We start from the raw sequence: 19,618 nt of genomic DNA on the forward strand, positions 1-19,618 counted from the left end.
ATATTATTTATATATATCATTTCGTAAATGGAGATATTATTCAATTCAATTTTTTCTACTCTTTATTATACAATGACATTGATTTTGTTAATGAGTTTACATTATAATTATACGAAAATAAATACGGTTACTATAGAGAAAATATACAAGATGGCGTCGGATCGTGCAGACTCAGTTTTAGAATCTCACAGAACGTCTCTTTTAGAGTTAATTGAAGACAGAAATAAAGCTCTAAATAAGGTTTGAATTCAGAATATACAGTTTAAACCGAAAGATTACATATGCAGGAATAACAATGTCCGAATAACTCCTTAAATTCACGTAACTGTCGGACTGTTTTACAATAACAACAACAACATGAACAACACCACAAGCACCTGTTGTAAACTCAAACTGACAAAGTAAAGATATATTCAAAGAAGTGCAGCATAAACTCAGTAGACCTTTTAAAATCTGCATATTAATTACCTTTCATAAGACATATATATCCTGCAAAATAAATGTAAACATACACCTTTTAAAGAGGCTGTGTCTGGGCATTGCCATTAGTCATAGCAAATGCAGGTATGAATAGTCAAATTGCCATTCCTAGGCTATGTGTACCTGCATCTGGTTTAATAATAAATTGCCATCAGTTTGGGAAAGAATCGTGAAATATATACTGAAATTATCGATAATATGGGGATTCTGTGTATTCGATCCAATTCGAAAAAACAATACCTTGTATAATTTTAGGCCTTTTTCCTGTTGATTTTTTTTGCCTCGATCCCTGAATGCAGAAAAAAATATTCTGTTATTAACTTTAATTCCTCTTTTTTTTATCTTTTTCTGGTCTTCTTTTTGCTGTACATCGCAATTGATTCTGATTTTCTTTTATTCAATTGTATAAAAATAATCGACTTTGAACAAATTGTTCCATACATTATAACTTTATAATGTCTTCCACTGGTGACTCTCTTCCATTTTAAGAAAATTTATTAACTGAGAAAAACTATTCACTTATGATATGAGGCAGGCATAACCTGTGAATGGGGACGAAGTCTGTACATGTATGCATTATTTTTTTTAATTCAAACATATTGATAAAAGAAACGGAAATACCGTAACGTTTCCGATTTTGGATCTGTTGTTAGGGATTTAGCTGTGACGTTCTTTAAGTTATGACGTCATATTCAATGTAAACAAAACAAACGCTTTCATCAGGTAACGTTTTTTTCATATCAAAAAATTATTAAAAATGAATTTGTATTGAGTTCCAATCTTATATTTTACTATACTGATAAATATATATTTTATTCAAAGTCCCATGCAAACAAGACCAGAAAAGGAAGCAGATTTCTGCGTGAATGCCGGGAAAGCCGGAACAGGAAATAGATCTGGAAAAAAAAGTTAACGATTTTGAGTTCATTAGTAGAATGAAAAGTTCTGGAAATTTTCCTGAATTTTTTTTTTTTTTTTTTTTTATTTTCCTACCATAATTGGGGACTTCGTCCCCATATTAAATTGCTATATATAAATATTTATAAAACTTCTAAGAAGTTTTAATCGATTTATTCACTAATTGCAACAATTTCCATATATATTTCACGTGTCTTTCCCAATCTGATGGCATTTTATTATAAAACTGGATGCGGGTACTTTGTATTTTCCAGACTTGATCAATAAAATAGATTTATGACCTGTTGCACCAAACCTGAAACAGACATTTAACACCATTTTTACAGAATTCAGAAAAAAATTAAAGATTTTGAGATAGTTTTTTAAAACAGACATTTCCAGTGATAAAAGTGATATGGTGAATTAGCACTATCAAAACAAATCCTACTTTATTAATCTGTCATCCGAATCAAAGGTTAATTACTTGTCAGACAGTTGAAATTTTCTTGTTTAGATGACAGGTAAACTTATATTTACCAGACATTAATTGGTCTACTTGAATTTAATCAAAACAATTTAGATTATCAAAAATATGCAATGGTTTACTTTTTTTTAAATTGTTATTTGGATGGAGAGTTGTCTCATTGGCACTCACACCACATCTTCCTATATCTATATAAACATGATTTGATGCACATTTTTAAAAAGTAGTTATAAAGGTTTTAAGCGAAAATTGTCAGGACCACCTTGTTTGAAATTAACGCATGCACATGTGCGCAACTGTGAGATCTATCTATTTATCTACCTTTTTGTAATGTTCAGTTCAATTATTTCTTGTAGAAATAATTTGGAAAGAGTTATTGTGCTATTATAAACCTACAATTTTGCACAAATAAAGATTCTAATCATGCTAAAGCAGATATTAGTAAGCTTACATGTATGTCGCTCACTTCCAATGATGCACTGTCAATTTAGTAATATTTAAGTCAAATTAACAGTTTATGTCAATACATTGAATTTGTATCAATATTCATGTTTAATATCGTTTTATTTCAATCATTCAATTTTTATATTATGCTCAACTGATTAGCATGATACATTAAGCAGGGATAAGACTAAAATTGTTTGTCTGGCTCAAATATTTTTTGGAGCCCTGGCTGATAAAGATCAGATAACAAGGTGTGAATTATTTCATATTTACCCATGTACTGTAAATTATAAAATTTTGGCTTTTTTATATTTTGGCGGCTTTCTCCAGAAAGGCATGTGTATTTTTGGTGCTTTCAGTCTGGTTGATGTGTTTAATTTTGAAACAATAGTTGAAGTGAGTGAGCTCATTTATATTTGCCTTTAAATTTATATACCAGTTTATTGACAAAATATCAATGACCTACAGACACTAGAAACACAACAAAGTTAACTAAATGAAGGAATCGAATATAGATGCAATTGCAAATTATCTCGGGGTTCAAAGTTGAAAGAAAATATGAACATAAAAATCACTATTTAAAGTCATATGAAACGATAAATATTAATGTATCATAATTATTGAACCAATATATGCTTATATACGACCGAAACACTAAGTCTAACATGCCGATTTTTAATTAATTACACATCTGTACAGTATTATTGACAAATCAAATTTCATTCAATGGTTGTCGATCACAACCTAATTACCTATCAAATTTGTTGCTGAAGTTTACCGATCGTGACATTAATAAACAAGAGCATTTGGAAAGAGTAAAAAGACAGTGAGTTGAAAGAGCTATGACATATTTTTTTTCTATTTTTCATGTGTTTCCATTTGTTAATTAAATTATGCCTTAACATAGTGTTTCCCCTATCATGGTAACTTAATTGAAAAGGGCATCTACATGTAGAGCACGCAAAATTTATAGAAAAAGGGCACCTAGAGTGTATGGAAAATTAACAAAAGGGCACCTACAGTATGCTGCAGAAAACAAAAACGTAATAGGTAACCAGTTCAATAATCACTATATCATGTATATGGATCACAAGTTGTATCTTTATACTGCCGCAAATTATTTTTTGGGTTTGTATAATGCTATGATGTTGTAGTTGTCTGCATCTTCTTCCGAAGATACATTTGGTTTCCCGACATTAACTTCAGTTTAAGTGAATGGATGTCTCTATGAAATTTATTAAAAAGGACCTATACCACAAAAGGAAGGTTGGGATTGATTTTGGGGATGATAGTCCAAACAGATAAGGAATAAAGGGCCCAAAAAAGCATTTTTCTAGTTTCCAGACAATAACTTAGGAAATGTTGTATGTATCTCTCTGAAATTATGGCACTAGTTTCCATACCACAAAGGGATGGTTAGGATTGGATTTTTGGGGTTATGGCTCAAACCGTTAGGTAATTAGGGGGAAGAACAAGGGTTTCCTGGTTAATGGACAATTACTTTAAAAGTACAATGTTGTGTTTGAATTACCCCCCTTACACTGCTTTTAAATTATGTATAAATAAATGTTGTATTGTCTTGAGGTGATTAGTTGTCAATTTATTTTTAGAACTTACTGTTTTAAAAATGCTGATTAAGGTATTAATTTTAGCCATGATTATGTATGTCATTTTCTATTTTGAGACTTTTATAATGTATTATGATGTTTCTAACTCCATTGGAAATTTGAATATTTGAATTGAGATAATGACAATATCTTTAGGGAAAGAGTTTTTTTTTTAAAAGGGGGGGTGTATCCAGCTGTGCTCAGCGAAGCAATTTATTTTAACCTCTCATCAGATTTTGTCACAGTACACTGATTTCATAAATATCACCTCAAAGCATCAGGGAAATGACTTCTTGTACTTTAAGTGGTTACAATCTAGTTTTATTTAAAATAATGAATTCTGTATTACAGTTTTTATATAAAATTACTTTACCCTAATCTGATGAGGTTCTCCAACAAAACCATAATAATAAGGAAAAAAATTCTTAATCCTATAACATGTTCAAAATTATCAGTCTTCTTGAATGCAATTAAACATTAGATGCGATCACATGATAAAAACAATGGTATCACATCTGTCTTTTTTTTTTTCAATATGTTATTTTTGAGATTCAATACAACAGACCTGTATAAATAAAGTGAACCTCTTTACCACACAAACAAACTTGGACAATATATACATTTTTTGTAACCATGGAGTGATAAACAATAAGCAGATTTGTGGTCTTTTTTTCAATGAAAGGTTGATCCTCAATTTTCATTAGATGTTAGATGAATTATTGATATAGTTGGAATAAAGTTAAAATCTTCTTAAATAAAAAGAAAGACTTACATTATGAATTGTTAGTTTCATGTCATAATTCTGTTAACTATACAAGTGCTCCTTGATGCAGTTAGATTTCACATTTTGTAAACTTTGAAATGTAAAACATTTAATACCTTTGCTAATTTTATACATGTATCATTTTAAGTTCTACATGTCATTTACTTTTACACTTAAAGTTATATACTAAATATATGAAAGTACTAATTATAAAATGATAATATGAATTTGATATTTAAAAATTCTTACCTTACTCTGTTAAACTTGTTTGCTGAATTAAAAGCTTTCACTTTGAGTTCTATCATAAAATAGTTATACAATAAAACTAGATAAGAGTTTAAAAAGACCAATATGCATGTAATGTAAATATGTCAACAGTAGTTAAAAGGCTGTAATCAGCCACTTTATTTAGTAAATTATATACCTGTAGTTCTCTCTATAAAACCATTATCATGAGTTGTTAGGGAACTTTTCTACAGTTATGTCAATAACACTATACAATACATACTATTGATGAATCAATGATTTACTGGGGTAAGGGGGAGTGAAGAATTTTCTCCCACAAAATGGCTACCAGTTCTACACCTCAGCCTGAAATCTCAGGACCTGAAAGTGAAATTGATGATGGTGAAGAGAAACCTAAGGCAAAAAAGAAATTGAGAAAGAAAGTTCAGAAAAAGAGGAAAACGCCAGAATTTAAATTTGATTGGCCTAAAAAGAATTACTTTGATGTCAAATATGGAGAAATTGACCCTGTGGTAGGTTTATGAAATTGTAATTTTTTCTGTTATTTCAAAAAGTGACTTTTTACCTTTTAACTCATATTTTTTGGAATATCTGACAATTTAATTTAATTTATTTTTTCAGAAAAATCTTCTTCATCGTATGGTTTATATTGCAAGTCTGAGAAATGAAGAAGCAGATACAGATCAAATAGCAAGTAAGTCTTATCACTTATTCTGACACATAATAGCTAGAAAGATTATAGACTCAATAAGAGTACAATGGCAACATGTTTTTTTATTACTAAAGCATTTTTTGTAGGAGATATGACTTTTTTTCATTTTATTTATTCAAATATAGTAAAAATTGAAAGTAATATGATTTGTTCTAAATTAGGATTTTAATGTCAAATTGGTGGTGTTACCACAGGAAGTTAAGCAAGCAGCTACAAAAAAAAATCAAGCTCTCTAAACAGGTACCTAAAATTAATAGTGGAAAATATATATAGAAAAACAATGTGAGGCTTCAAATGACTTTTCTGCTTTTCTTTAAATTTATCTGTGATATACTTTTTCAGAATAATACTTCTCTAATTTTTGTGCTATTTTCATATTTCCAGACCAGTGTGAGAAAAACATTTCTCCTCACTAGTGAAAAATTTGTTCTCGGCAAATGATTGGTTGAAATTTAATTGTGACGTTAAATTTTCTTGATTTCTTCTGAATTTTCTTATTGTGACATCATGAAAAAAGGAGACCATGTCTGATGACGTTACATCAAAAGTATACCACTTTCCTCAAATCTTTGAAAAAAAAGGATAAAAATCTCCACCACTGTAACTTGTGTTTTACAATATTTCTCCACTCTCAACAGTTAAATTTTGAAGCTCGGCAAGCCTCACTCTTTGAATATTAAAATTTAACTGTCTCGTGTGGAGAAATATCATAATACACTTGTTGCAGTTGTGGAATCTATAATAGTAAATAAATTGAATTATATCCAAACACCATGATTAACCTAAGGGTTACTAAAGTTTAAAAATTAGATTTTGAATATTTATACCAAAACTTTTTAAGAATATGCATTTATAATAATGAAATTGTGTAGGATAATACATGAATTTATCATTTATGTCACTTTTCTTCAAAATTGCAAAGTTAAGTGTGATAAGAGAGAGAGAAAACTAAAAAAAAAGTGAAATGTGGCATGACTGATAATACTCTATGCTTTCAAAAAAAGGAAAAGAATGCAATTTCTGCTCTTTAGTCATTCTCAATTTTAAAAATATATATAAACGCCTAAAAAGTGTACACAACAACTCCAAATACAAAAAAGGTAACTATAAATGTAATTACATGTATTTATAAATATTTCGGATAACAGATATCCTTCCTCAGTGAGATTCTGATGTTAAATGAATCATCTTTAAGGGGGTTCGCGGGTCTAAATCATTTATATAGGATTTCTCTATATTTTTCTATAAATGAACTTTATCTTATAGTTAACAGAAAAATAAAATTAAAAAATGGGGTCACCGTTCATTTGCGCTCACAATCTGCCTTCGAAAGAAGCATACATATTTGTAAAGGTGTTTTTTTTTCTGTTGAAGTAATAGGAGAAATAAAGGTAATATCGAAAAAAAAGAAAGAAATTTATTACAGAAATCGGTCAAATTTTACAATAATTTAGTTTAAGTACAGCTTATATGGAAATTATATTAAAAAATATAGGTCACTGATGAGTTAAAAAAGATATTTCAATTTTAAAGCCAAAAAATGGCATTTTTCCACCAAATGGAGATAATTTGGAACTTTTTCAATGATGTATACATTTTAAAAGTCATCTGGGGCCAACACGAATTGTTTGTTTTGAATGATTTTTGTACCATATGATAAGTAACAACTACAAAAGGTAACAAATAAAATTTGAAATGAAAAACAAATATTTATTTTTTTTCTGAAATTTTTATACCCTTGAGCCTCCTTAAGTCTTCTTAGATTAAACTGTTACAATCTTGAAATTTATACAATAAAAAAGTCAAACCAAACATCAGTTAAGACGCTTGCACCCATTCTAAAAATTTATTAAACATGGCATAGGTTATATGGCTTATTACAACAGAGAGTTCAAATATATGCTTTAAATACAAATACATGTAATAATGTATGATATGAACTAGCACAATTCTAAAACTTTAACGGGAACAACAATTATGATGGTACAAGAATGATTATATCATTAAATTACAAAATAGACAGCACTGAACGATCTAAATGTATAAATATTTTAAATTGACAATTTATAATTTAAGCTTTTATTTTATGTATTTGATTATTCACGACAGAATATGTTACCAAATTGAAGATATATGAGATTTTGATTTAAAAGATAAAAGATTTGTTTGAATAGTTTAAACAATTGATTGAGCAATTCCTTGTTAATAAATATTATTTCACACTTAAACATACAGTTACTAAAAATTGTGCTGTTTACATTGGCCTATTGTTATTTGAACAGAGATATTCAAATATAAAAAAATGTATTGGAAATCATTTGAAATGCAAAATTATCAATATCTATTGTTATGATCACCTACTAAATGGTTTTAATACAAATGGTTTTTATCGCTATTTTCTAAAATTTTGCTCTGTTCTTTTATGTGTTAATTTTCCATCTCCTGTGACTCGATCTACTTAGAATGACTTTCTCAGTTGAATAGTGTCAGATTTATATTGTTACAAGAAAACATCAATGATGTTGCCGAGTAGGTAGTTAAATTGTAGGAAACTCCCTAATGTTTTCAAGCCATAGAATATCTATTAATTCTAACACTTTCCACTTTTGATTACAAAAGAAATTGATAATGTTAAAGTGTCTTTATATATATATTATCAGCATCTAAATTGTATATTATATAGACATGTTGACTTTTAACAGTCATTTTGTAAACCTCTGAAGATATGACGTTACACTTTGGTTCTTGCAGTAGCCAGTAGGTCTGAACCTCAATATCTATTGACTTTTTAGGATTTTCTTATGTTTTTTTGAAAAGACATCTTTATTATGTTTCAAGAAAATCTTGTATTATATAAAATTATATAGCTATCTATACAAAAAAGAGGGCCAACAAAGACCTAATTTAGACCTTTATAATATTTTAATACCATTTAGTTCAAGTTCAATACCAGTAAGCATGTCATTTGCAAAAGTTTATTTTGAAAAAGAATTGTTTTTTTAAATGCCTTTTTAAGAAATTTTGGACAGATTGATATTATCTGCTTGTTGCACTTTGTGATCCATTATTTTGAACATGGAGATTGAGTGTGTGTGTTCAATAGACACTTATTTTAGTTTTCTGTAAAACCATGTTTTGATATAATATACAACACAAGAAACCCTTCTTAATACGAAACTATATAATATTGCATTTTTTTGTAGATTATCATGAAAATTTGAAGAAGAACCTAGAGAGTGCACAGCAGTACTCAGAACATGTTTCAATAACAGGACTTCTCCTTGTGTATACCAAACACATTGTTCATATTGTAGAGGTAAGGTTCCCACACATAATAACTTCTTTATATATTTACCCAGTTTTAACACATTTTATATTCTTTCCCTTTGGCTCATGTATGTCATGTTCATGTCACAAACTTCCATATTACTGATTAACAATTTTGAGCATTTGCCACCATCTATAAATTTTAAAGGTATTTTTAAATTACATCTATTATAAATGATTATTATTTTGCCTTAATAAAATTGAATGTCACTATTGGTATAAGAGTACATTGTCTGAATGTATATCTGAATTCTGAAGGTGAGATTGACCTAAATTTATGCCATAAGATGAAGATGCTATGACCCATACTCATTGGTATTTTTACAATGATTAAATAATCATTAAATAGATAAACATGACAGAATGATAAACTGTTACAACACAATATGGAATACTATACAATTTAGTCACCTAAAATTATTTTACGTTCTCTCTTTATGTGATCTTCATAATCTAGATCTTAAACAGCTTTCATTTCAATATCCTTCAAAGTAAAGTTCTGAGTGAATATATTATTTGATTTGAGCACTGAAGAAATTATTATACAAAGATTGCTTTTGTTAAAAAGATTGTTTCAGATTGATCCTTAACAATATATGCATCATCATTTTCAACAAAAGGGAGTTGCCCCAATAAAGTGTCACATATGATTAGGTAGATTTTAATAATGAAACATATTTTTCTTATAAAAAGATCAGTGATGTACTGAATAAAAAAATTGTTTTTGTATTTTGTATTTTTGTCATTTCTAATACCACAATGACTATTATTGTTATATGCTAAAGTTGCCAGTTGGGTAGTTCCATTTAACATAAATAAATGTCGTACCACAAGATACTAAACTGCCTACATTAAAAACCTAATAAATGAATATTATGGAGATTTACATTTCATGATAAACCACTATCCATTTTGTATCCATTGAATAAGTGTACAAATAACATATAACTATTTTTTAATTGGTTTTAATCCTCAAATCTAGGATTTCAAGCTTAAATATTGATTATACAGTAAAGAGTAACAGAAAAAACATTTTGAATTATCTCCCTTTATTTAGATGGTTTTTAAAAAAATAGCAGTAAAAATTTAAAAAGTATTAATAATTTGTTTTAAATATACCTATGAAGTCAAATAGGTCTATTTTAAAAGTATTTGATGAGCATTTCAGGAAAATAATTAAGTTGTCTTCTTGTTTTTGCAAGAATTTCATAACTTAGAAACCAAATAAAAATTCTGATCCCAGTTGATACTCTTTTAAAAATTAACTTTGTTAGGTACCGTATCAGATTAAATCGCGTTACTAGTGAAAAAAAATCTTTGGCCTGTCTCATTGAAGACAGTATATTTATTGAAGCAAAAAGTACATGGGAAGAATGAAAATAAATTAGTTAAATTGATGTGGTAGGCTTATGAAACATTGCAGGGTGTTAGATTTATTACCAACAAAATGTTTTATATATGACTGAACTAAACTGTTAACCTTGTTTTATCATTATTTGTATCAAAATTTTAAATATGTTTGTAACTGTACTTTTATTATATTGAAAGGCTGCTTACACATCTGACAGCTTTTTTGGTGATTCTGACGGACCATATGCATGCAGGTCCTATTTAAGACCAATTTGTTAATTAATCAGTCTTTGAAAAAGAGGTTGAGTTACGATTTCCAATGAGACAACTCTTCACAAGAGCCCAAATGACACAGAAGTTAACAACTATAGGTCACAGTACAGTCTTCAACAATAAGCGAAGCCCATACCGCAAAGTCAGCTGTAAAAGGCCCCTAAAGACAAATCTAACAGCCTACTTTATGTACAATAAAATGTGTTTTTCAAACTTTTTTTTCAGACAACAACAGAGATGTTAAGAGAGGTAATCAAAGACAGTAAAAAGAATATGGAAGCCAGTAATGGCCTTTTTTCACAAGTGAAAATTCTTGTGATATCACATGACATTCCAGAACGACTTTACCAGAACTGGATGTTTAAAACACTTGAAATACAGTCTGCTAGACTTGACTCTTATGACAGTTCAGAGTCCACAGATAAAATTGTGTTAGATTGTCTCATACAACTACTCAAACTAGGAAACCATGTGGCCAAAATACCCAAAGTAAGTGATTATACTCATAGGATGAATGGAGTGGGATTGCTTTTGTAAACTTCAAAGTGATGAAATCACTAGTCTTTTAATACTTATATACATGTACATACAAATAAACTAAAAAATATTGCATCCTTAAGCCCTTTCCTCTTTTTAAGCAAGCAAATCTCTTTTTTTTATATTTTAATAATAATAAATTAAGCATTATGATGAAAACTTTGTACCAGGCAGACTACCATTTGGAAAAGATGCTATCGTGAAAGGCATGGTCATATATGATGAAAATAGATATTGGACATGAAAAGTGGTGTATCATTCATACTTTGTACCATCATATTCAATTACAGTTGAAAAACATTCACTGGTAATCATATTGACCAGCATTTTAATTTTGAAAATGTCCTGTTCAAGTTATCAAATATGTCTACATGCCACATTTTCAAGTATTGCCAAGGATTATCATGAATTCCCTGCATTTTTATTATAGGTTGTACTTGGTAAATACAGCTGTTTCTCAAACCACGCCTCTTTTGGGGAGATCTAGCATATTCATAGAAAATTAATTTTGTTTACATACTGGTTCCCAGTTCTGATCTGTATGTTGCATCTCATAGAGACATAACTTGGGAATGTTACCAGTAAATATATGTGCATATTGTTTATATTGAAATCTGTGGTAACCCTTCATTCGAGGTAGGGGTAGTTAAGAAAATTAGTGTTAGTTTAAAATCGGAGACGTTCAGGGCATATAAACGTTGAAAATATTCTGCACAGCCCTATATTTTGACCTTTGAAAAAAATTGTAGTGCATATTAACTTTCAATTCTAGGATAAGATTTTTATCAAAACTTCATAGTAAAAGTGGTACAGTTTTAGCCGTAAAGGAGTTCCTATGGGAAATTGCATTGTCAATATTTACAGAAATGCAACCTAAGTCTTCCATATTCTTCACAACTTTGAAAGTACTATTAGTCAATCAATGTCAAAGTCCTACATAGTTATTTTATTGGACTTTAAAAAATGGATATTATGCATTTAAAGCCTTCTTGTATTCTAAAAGCATGCTCCAATTTTTAATGGTAAGATAGATTGTAAGTTGTTTTTAATGCTTTTACAGCTTAAGTCTATGCCATTTTTTTTATTGGACAATTATTTAACCATATTTTGTATTACAGATACATGTAGTACATATCACACATTTCATCTAGGAAAACAATTTAATATGATAACAAAATTTACTACATAATGAAAAGAAACTTTATGTATTTATTTATTATTTCAGGGAAATTTCAAGAATTCATTTGATCAGTTGCATTCTAAATGTGCAGATTTATTGCCACAGCAAGGTAATATTTTAATGGCCAGGACCTATATATGTAACTTGGACATAATGATTTGTCTGTAAATTTAATCCTTTCACAATCTGTGTTTGAGTTTGTTTCTCAATGTCAAATGACTGTATATAAAATTTAATTTTACCACTATAATCCTCTTCTATAATACAGAATTCACTTGAAACAGTTCAGTCCCTTTACCAAACAATACAGCCTAATTAAGCATTATAATTTAGGCCTTTTTACTCTAAATTTTTCCCTTTGACCGTCTGATTGTTTTTTTGTCTGTCAATCTGTCCTTTTTAATCCCCTATTGACGTAGGCGACTTGAGGTTTGCACTCAGTCCATCTGTCTGTCCATCTGTTTGTCTGCCAAATCAGTTTTCCACTCTTTTTTTCTTCGTGTTTGGTATATTGTTATATCATGATAAGTTTCAGATCATGTTCAAATTTTGTATGGGTCTGATAAATTTGTGCAGAGTTATGGTCCATGGACAGAAAATTCACTCAAATATTCAGTTTTCTGCATTTTTTTCCTTATGCTTGATATTAATTTAATTATTGATTAATTGACATATTGATTAATGAGGACAAGTTACAGATCAAAATCAATTTCTTTTCTTTGGTATGATGAGATTGTACAGAGTTATGGTCCTTGGACAGAAAATTCACTCTAATAATCAGTTTTCCACACTTTTTTTGTCATGCTTGAAGATATTGACATGATAATTGCTGTATAGATTCATCATGACAAGTTACAGACCAAGTTTGAATTTTGTTTCAGTCAGGTGATTTTGTGCATAGTTATGATCCTTTGACTTAGAAAATTCACTTAATAATCAGTTTTCCACACTTTTTAGTTATAGATCAAGTTAGCATTATGTTCAAGTGCAATTGATTTTTAATCATTAGGGAACTATGCTTTGCCATGCAATACTCTCAAAATGCTTGTTTTCTCTGCTCTAACAACTATCAGTGTGTCTGTTCATCTATTTTTTTTCTTTTCTGTTCTAGCAATGCTACACTTCTTACTGGAGGAAGATGACTGTTCTATGATGACAGTACAGGAATATTTGAACATGTATGAACAACCATATGATGTTGTATTAGATAGTGGTAAGTGCTTTATGTCTATAGGTGTTATTTTAGTCAGTGCTTTAGTTTTATGACATGGATGGTAGATAATGTTGCAATGTTTAAGTCATCCTGAAAGGTTGGTTTGAAGGTTGAGGGAAATATCTCTCAGGTTTTTTTTAATTAAAAAAAAGATGATCTCAGGTTTCGAAAAGCTGTATGAAATTTGGTGTACATTTTGTCAATTTGAAGATATTTACATTGTAATCTTGAAATGATATTCAAGTTGACCATTTGATATAAAAAAATATATAGGTAAAGAACATTAACCTGAAATTATGAAATCTTATTAGCCAATATTTATTATAAAGTTTACAGAATAGGATAATGTATTAATCTAATAACATCAGAAAATGAAAAGCCATTACTTTCCTAAATTCACTGTGCATCAATCAGCTGTTTTGAAGTTAGGTTAATGATTCTCAAACAAAGCATAATAATTTTTTTTTACCTTTTACATTGTACATGTACCATGTTTTATTTATCCTGCAATCAGCCTTGTATTGTACAAATAACAGGTACACAAATAAATTTTTGCTTTATTTGTACTTGTAAAATATAAAATTTATTTATACTTGCTGCGAAACAGGATAAAAGCTCGGCAAGCCTCGCATTCGTCCAGTTTCTAAAGCTCATACAAATAAATTTTATATTTTCCGACAATGTACATATATTGTATATATATTCATACAAGGGATGTATTTGGTTAAAATTTTAATCTTGCATTGAGTTTTTTTATATATTTATTTAAAAAAGAGTCAGTTATCAACAAATTATCGTAATAAGACAAACAAACCATGTCAAAGCATGGATTGAATAACTGTATAGCTTAATTTTCAAAGCAATCAACAGTGATAAGAAACTGCTGGGATGAAAAGAAAATTTTAACAAAATGAGAACTATTTGGAAATAATAAAAGAATTTATATGAAGCAAAATAGTGAACAATTTTATATTACTTCTTTGTAAAGAGTGTACATTGGTTTCTCATACATAAACCACTTTCCCATTCATGCATTTTCTGGTACATTTCATATGTTGCAATGCTTTAAAAAGTTGTCAACTGGCATTACTCATTCATAAAAAAGGACTCTGATTTGGTCAATATTTGAGCATTAATGGACCTCAGATTAATGAGATACCCACAGTATTCATCACTCCTAGATTTATAGAAGGTTAAATCTGTAAATCTGTATGCATTGTTTATATCTTTATAGATTGTAGTATTAATGTATTGTCTTTTTATGTTTTATTTCAAACAGAAGGTAAACAAATGATTGCACATCACACACATAGTCGAATGTTTACACTTATTGTAAAGGACTAACATTAACTTGTATCACTAACACATAGTATTTGTAGGTAGAAAAAAATCCATTTCACTATTGTTTGTTCCATTTAAATTAAACAATATATTCAAACATAAGAACTAAGTGAAATAACTTCCTTCACTTTTTGGAATTATAAATAACTCCAACAAAATTTAGTATAATCCAAAAGTGTCAAAAGTTAGAATATTATTTACATTATAGTATATACTTTTACTCTTGAAACATATGTGAAATTTCATGAAATTGGTATAAAGATCTAAAAGTAAGAAGATGCAGTTTGGTAGTATTCTTTATCTAACAGAAATGATATTCTTCAGGTGCTTTTTAATGTATATGTTACTCCTATACATAATTCTACAGTGGGATTTCTGGTTGAAAAAAAAGAAGAACAAATAACTCTTATTTGGAAAGTTAAAAAATATACATTTTTTCTACTATATTGTTGGTCAGTAATCAAGTTGAGATAGTTTTACCTCAGAAAGGAATTGTTTAGAATTGTTTAAGATTCTATTTATAGTATTGTGTAGATTTAAACGATAAGCATAACCATGTGACTTTGTCTCTGTCTCTTTGAAAAGTTTATGCTTGGTAATGTATCAACACAAAAATGTGACAATTTGTGTACGATGTTTCACATTATTCTGAATCAGACAGGGAGAGCATTGCAGTAATAGCAAATGTTTAACTATAATGTGTTGTTCATTGTTCAACAATCTAATTTTCTCTGTAAATATTATATTCCATCATTTCCTGTTTGTAGAATTTGAATAATGTACTTTTCATTATTAACGGCAAATATCCATGCAAATTATGAAGATAAGATTGTCATTTGTGATTGATTGAAGTTTTCATGCTAGTTAAAGTAAATGAATAAAGCTAATGTTATCAGAGATAACCAATCTGAATAAGGCTTATCAGTTACAACTCTGTTTATTTCTGTTTTGAGCCAATTTGAGTGCTAAATACATATTATCTATTGGAAAAGGAAAACCATTATCAATAAAAAGCTTCTGTCAGACAATTTGCTTGAGGAAGTTCCTGGAAAAATTCCAATGTAATTGTAAATAAATAGATATTGAAAGCATATGGGTTGCTATTGAACCATTTTAAACATTAACATATCTTGTATTATAAAGATAAAAGAAGGAAGCATTCATGTCAAACTAATAAAATACCAAAACAGACTATAATTATGGCATTTATAATTACAACACAAAACCAAATAAGATTGCCTTTTTAAGGGGGTAGACCTTGGTTCAGGGAGATAACTCTGTAAATCAGTTAAGTGTTTGTTAAAGACAAGTTCATCAATGTATTTTAAGCATTTACCTGAAACAGATTGAAAATAATCTATGTAACCTAGAAGCTTAGAGTATATTTTTGAAAATGGTTGACACAAACATACTGATGATTTTAAGAGTTATTTCCCTTAACCAGTTAACCTAGGTCTACCTCCTTAACAAAGCATCATACAAACTTTTTGAGGATATAGATTACTATGAATAAGACATAACCGCACTTGTCTCCCTTTGTAATGTACTCACTTTTATGTTGCAGTGATTGAAGGACATGAAGTGCCATACTGAACCCACATTATTGTATATGTAAATTACTATAATAATGAGAGAAATATTAATAGTTTGATTTCCATCTCACATACTGACTTTAATATAATGAACTAATTATTTCTAAAGTTACACCAAAATGTAAAATACATTGTTTATATAAAAAAAAATGTTCTATATAAAAATAGTATTAGGATGTGGCAATTATGTTGCACACATATCAACACAGTTTTCTCACAATTCGTCTTATTCTTATATAAATGTTATGAATATTTAAATCATTTAGTGTTAGTTTACATAAAAAAGGTTTAAAGATTTGTATGTATTGTTGGAGAAGGATTGACATTAAAGGCAGATATCCAAAGAGAAATAGAAACAAAATGAGAACAAGTTGTAATAAAATCAGAAACCAGGCAAGACAAAGAACAACCACAGAAAAATCATGTCACTTTACCTGAATGCAATATTCTAATTCCAAGTTGACTAATCTTACGGCCAAATGTTGCATGCTTGGCAGAATATCATTGGTCTGACCTAGCTGTCAGATATTTGAGATAAGAATAAAAGAAGTTGAAACTCAATATATATCCTTTTGACAAATTTTAGGTTAACCCTTTCCTCAATAATGACGCCTTTGACGCCACCCCCTTTACTCCATAATGACGCCTTTTGACACCTGTGTAGTGCCGCAGTTCAAACATTCTCCTACGAAAAATCTGTATCAGACTTAATAAAAATTTGTATCTAATTTAAAAAAAATATTCATGAGAATATACGACTGGAATTTCATTGATGAAATATTTGTTTTCCCAATGCATTAAGACTTTAAACCGGATTATTTTTTTTATGCCCCACCTACGATAGTAGAGGGGCATTATGTTTTCTGGTCTGTGCGTCCGTTCGTCTGTCTGTCCGTTCGTTCGTTCGTCCGTCTGTCCCGCTTCAGGTTAAAGTTTTTGGTCGAGGTAGTTTTTGATGAAGTTGAAGTCCAATCGACTTCAAACTTGGTACACATGTTCCCTATGATATGATCTTTCTAATTTTAATGCCAAATTAGAGATTTCACCCCAATTTCACGGTTCACTGAACATAGAAAATGATAGTGCGAGTGGGGCATTCGTGTACTGAGGACACATTGTTGTTTTATATTGAAAAAATCATATATGAATCAAGTATGTTAAAAAAGAATCCATGGAGGAAATTGTAAGCAATCTGTTTCCTATATTTAAGCTAAATAGAAGTTATAATCTATCAAGTTTAATGCTGTTTGAGAAAAAAAGTTTTTACACTGGTTGAAATTCATTGTTTGAAACTGCATAAAAGTTGGGATTATATATAAATAAGACCTTTTATTTGACAGTCTTAATACTTCAAATTCAAAATCTTTTATGACATTTGTGCAAAAACCGCTCCAGGATATGTTTGTTAAAAAAAGCTTCATTCAAGAAGTTACTTAGAAAAGAAAAGAAACACAGCAAGTCTTCTAAGTGCATGATAAATTATGATTAATTAATTGTAGTATATTGATAAGGAATCCTACTTAGTATCATCAAAATGCATGATCTTTAATCAAGACTAGATAGTTGTCCTGCTTTTACTTTACACTTTATAGATATACATATGCATCAATTAAAAAAGTAACTAATGATATCCTTATTGCATGTTAACCAGTAAATTATAATTGAGTTTAGTCATAGATTGCATGGGAGACTTAATAATTTGAAATTTCTATCAAACTCATTTATAAAAATAATGAAAAGAAGAAGATGTATTCAAAACTTCTTTAAACAATCTTAAAAAATTGCAAGCATACCATATGTCTGACATTTATGTACTTCTGCCAAAAAAAATAATAACAAGGGTCCTTGGTTAGTTTTGAAAGCTCAAATTGACAAATTCTTACTTTTGAAATATGACTTTGTATTTGTAAATTTAACAGAAACTTAAAACTAGAGTATAGTATAGGGGTAATTGCACTAATATTAAGCAGTATATCATATTGCACAATCTTCCTGAAAATTTGTGCAATAACCGTTTTACGGTTTAAATGATAGTACTTATTCCTGCAGCCCTTGGGTTGAAGTCATTAAACTTTACACAGTTTTGAAGCTTGAAGCACAAAAATCATGTTCGAAACATGAAATCCAGCATTTTGAGTGGTTGAATTTGGAGTATGAGTACAAAACACTGACTCAAAAGTTTTATGACTTCAAGGCCTGATGCCTTCAGTAAGGATACAATATCAATTTTTACAATCTTGATTATCTCTTGTCAGCTTGGGTGCAAATATTGTTATACTCAGAACCTTAGGAGTGCAAACTTTAATGAGAAAGAGTGGAATATGATATCTATTAAGGTGTAATATTTTAATTCATCAGGAATGCTCAGCTTTTACAGATTTATTTATTAAAAAAAAGACCAGTAAAATTGTCAGCAATTACTGCCTGTTTATTATATGACGAAATCAACATCAAATATTTGATATTATAATGAAGGATATAGAACTTATTGTTTATGCATGAGGAAATCTATGTGATGTTTTAGGTTGTTTACTTTAAGATTTAAATTTTACCCACTTGTTTTAAACATTTGGTTTATATTGATAATTACTATTTTATGATTTCACAAAAAAATGATATAATATCACTTGATTACTTGGTGAGATGTAATTTAGAATAAGTAACAAATGTACTGGTGTATCATATAAGTTCTTTAATCCATATTTTTATTTTTATTTTTCAGAACTAGTGTGGCCACTTCCAACAAGACTGTTCCCGTACAACTAAATTTAAAAATGTTCATCCTGAATCTGTGATAATGCTGCCGTCCAGACATAGAAATCTTTGTTAACTTTATTCAAATTAGAGAAAAAATTACAATGTTAACTTCTAGATAAAAACTTGTTATTCAACCGTATGCAGTTTTGGGAATCATTAATGTGTTTATTTTGTGGAATTGGAGAAACTTGTCAAAATGGCATGAAGTATTCAACAATTACTCTAATTTGACAGGATTACTTTGAAATGAAATAATTCCACAACTTATGCACTCCTTTCATACTAAAGGAAATATGTTTTACCTTTATGAATAGTAATATATATTGAGAAAGAATTACCATTTTAAAGTCACATTTGTTCTCTGCTCTTCATCATATATTATATAAACTGTAGGATAAAATGATGAGTAGGTACT

The 19,618-nt window shown here is 29.1% G+C and overlaps 1 protein-coding gene across 2 annotated transcripts; it reads left to right on the top strand.

The window, feature by feature from the left end:
* The first annotated feature begins 135 nt into the window (after positions 1 to 135).
* LOC143045636 (testis-expressed protein 47-like) lies at positions 136 to 19,342 on the top strand. Of its 2 annotated transcripts, none has more exons than XM_076218263.1 (7): positions 136 to 240; positions 5,543 to 5,615; positions 8,837 to 8,949; positions 10,809 to 11,072; positions 12,346 to 12,409; positions 13,412 to 13,513; positions 19,169 to 19,342. In XM_076218263.1, the coding sequence occupies exons 1-7, from the start codon at positions 151 to 153 to the stop codon at positions 19,210 to 19,212; spliced, it is 750 nt and encodes a 249-aa protein (XP_076074378.1). In that variant the 5' UTR covers positions 136 to 150; the 3' UTR covers positions 19,213 to 19,342. The 2 variants fall into 2 exon arrangements, with proteins under 2 accessions (XP_076074378.1, XP_076074377.1); XM_076218262.1 differs by lacking the exon at positions 136 to 240 and adding an exon at positions 5,099 to 5,433.
* The last annotated feature ends 276 nt before the right edge of the window (positions 19,343 to 19,618 follow it).

The sequence above is a fragment of the Mytilus galloprovincialis genome, chromosome 9 (assembly GCF_965363235.1).
Source record: "Mytilus galloprovincialis chromosome 9, xbMytGall1.hap1.1, whole genome shotgun sequence".
NCBI classification, from domain to species: domain Eukaryota; kingdom Metazoa; phylum Mollusca; class Bivalvia; order Mytilida; family Mytilidae; genus Mytilus; species Mytilus galloprovincialis.

Coding starts and splice junctions, on each gene's coding strand:
- LOC143045636 (XM_076218262.1), top strand. CDS start 5,242: ATGGCTACCAGTTCTACACCTCAGCCTGAAATCTCAGGACCTGAAAGT. Junction 5,434..5,542: donor ATGGAGAAATTGACCCTGTG/GTAGGTTTATGA, acceptor TTATTTTTTCAG/AAAAATCTTCTTCATCGTAT. Junction 12,410..13,411: donor AGATTTATTGCCACAGCAAG/GTAATATTTTAA, acceptor TTTCTGTTCTAG/CAATGCTACACTTCTTACTG.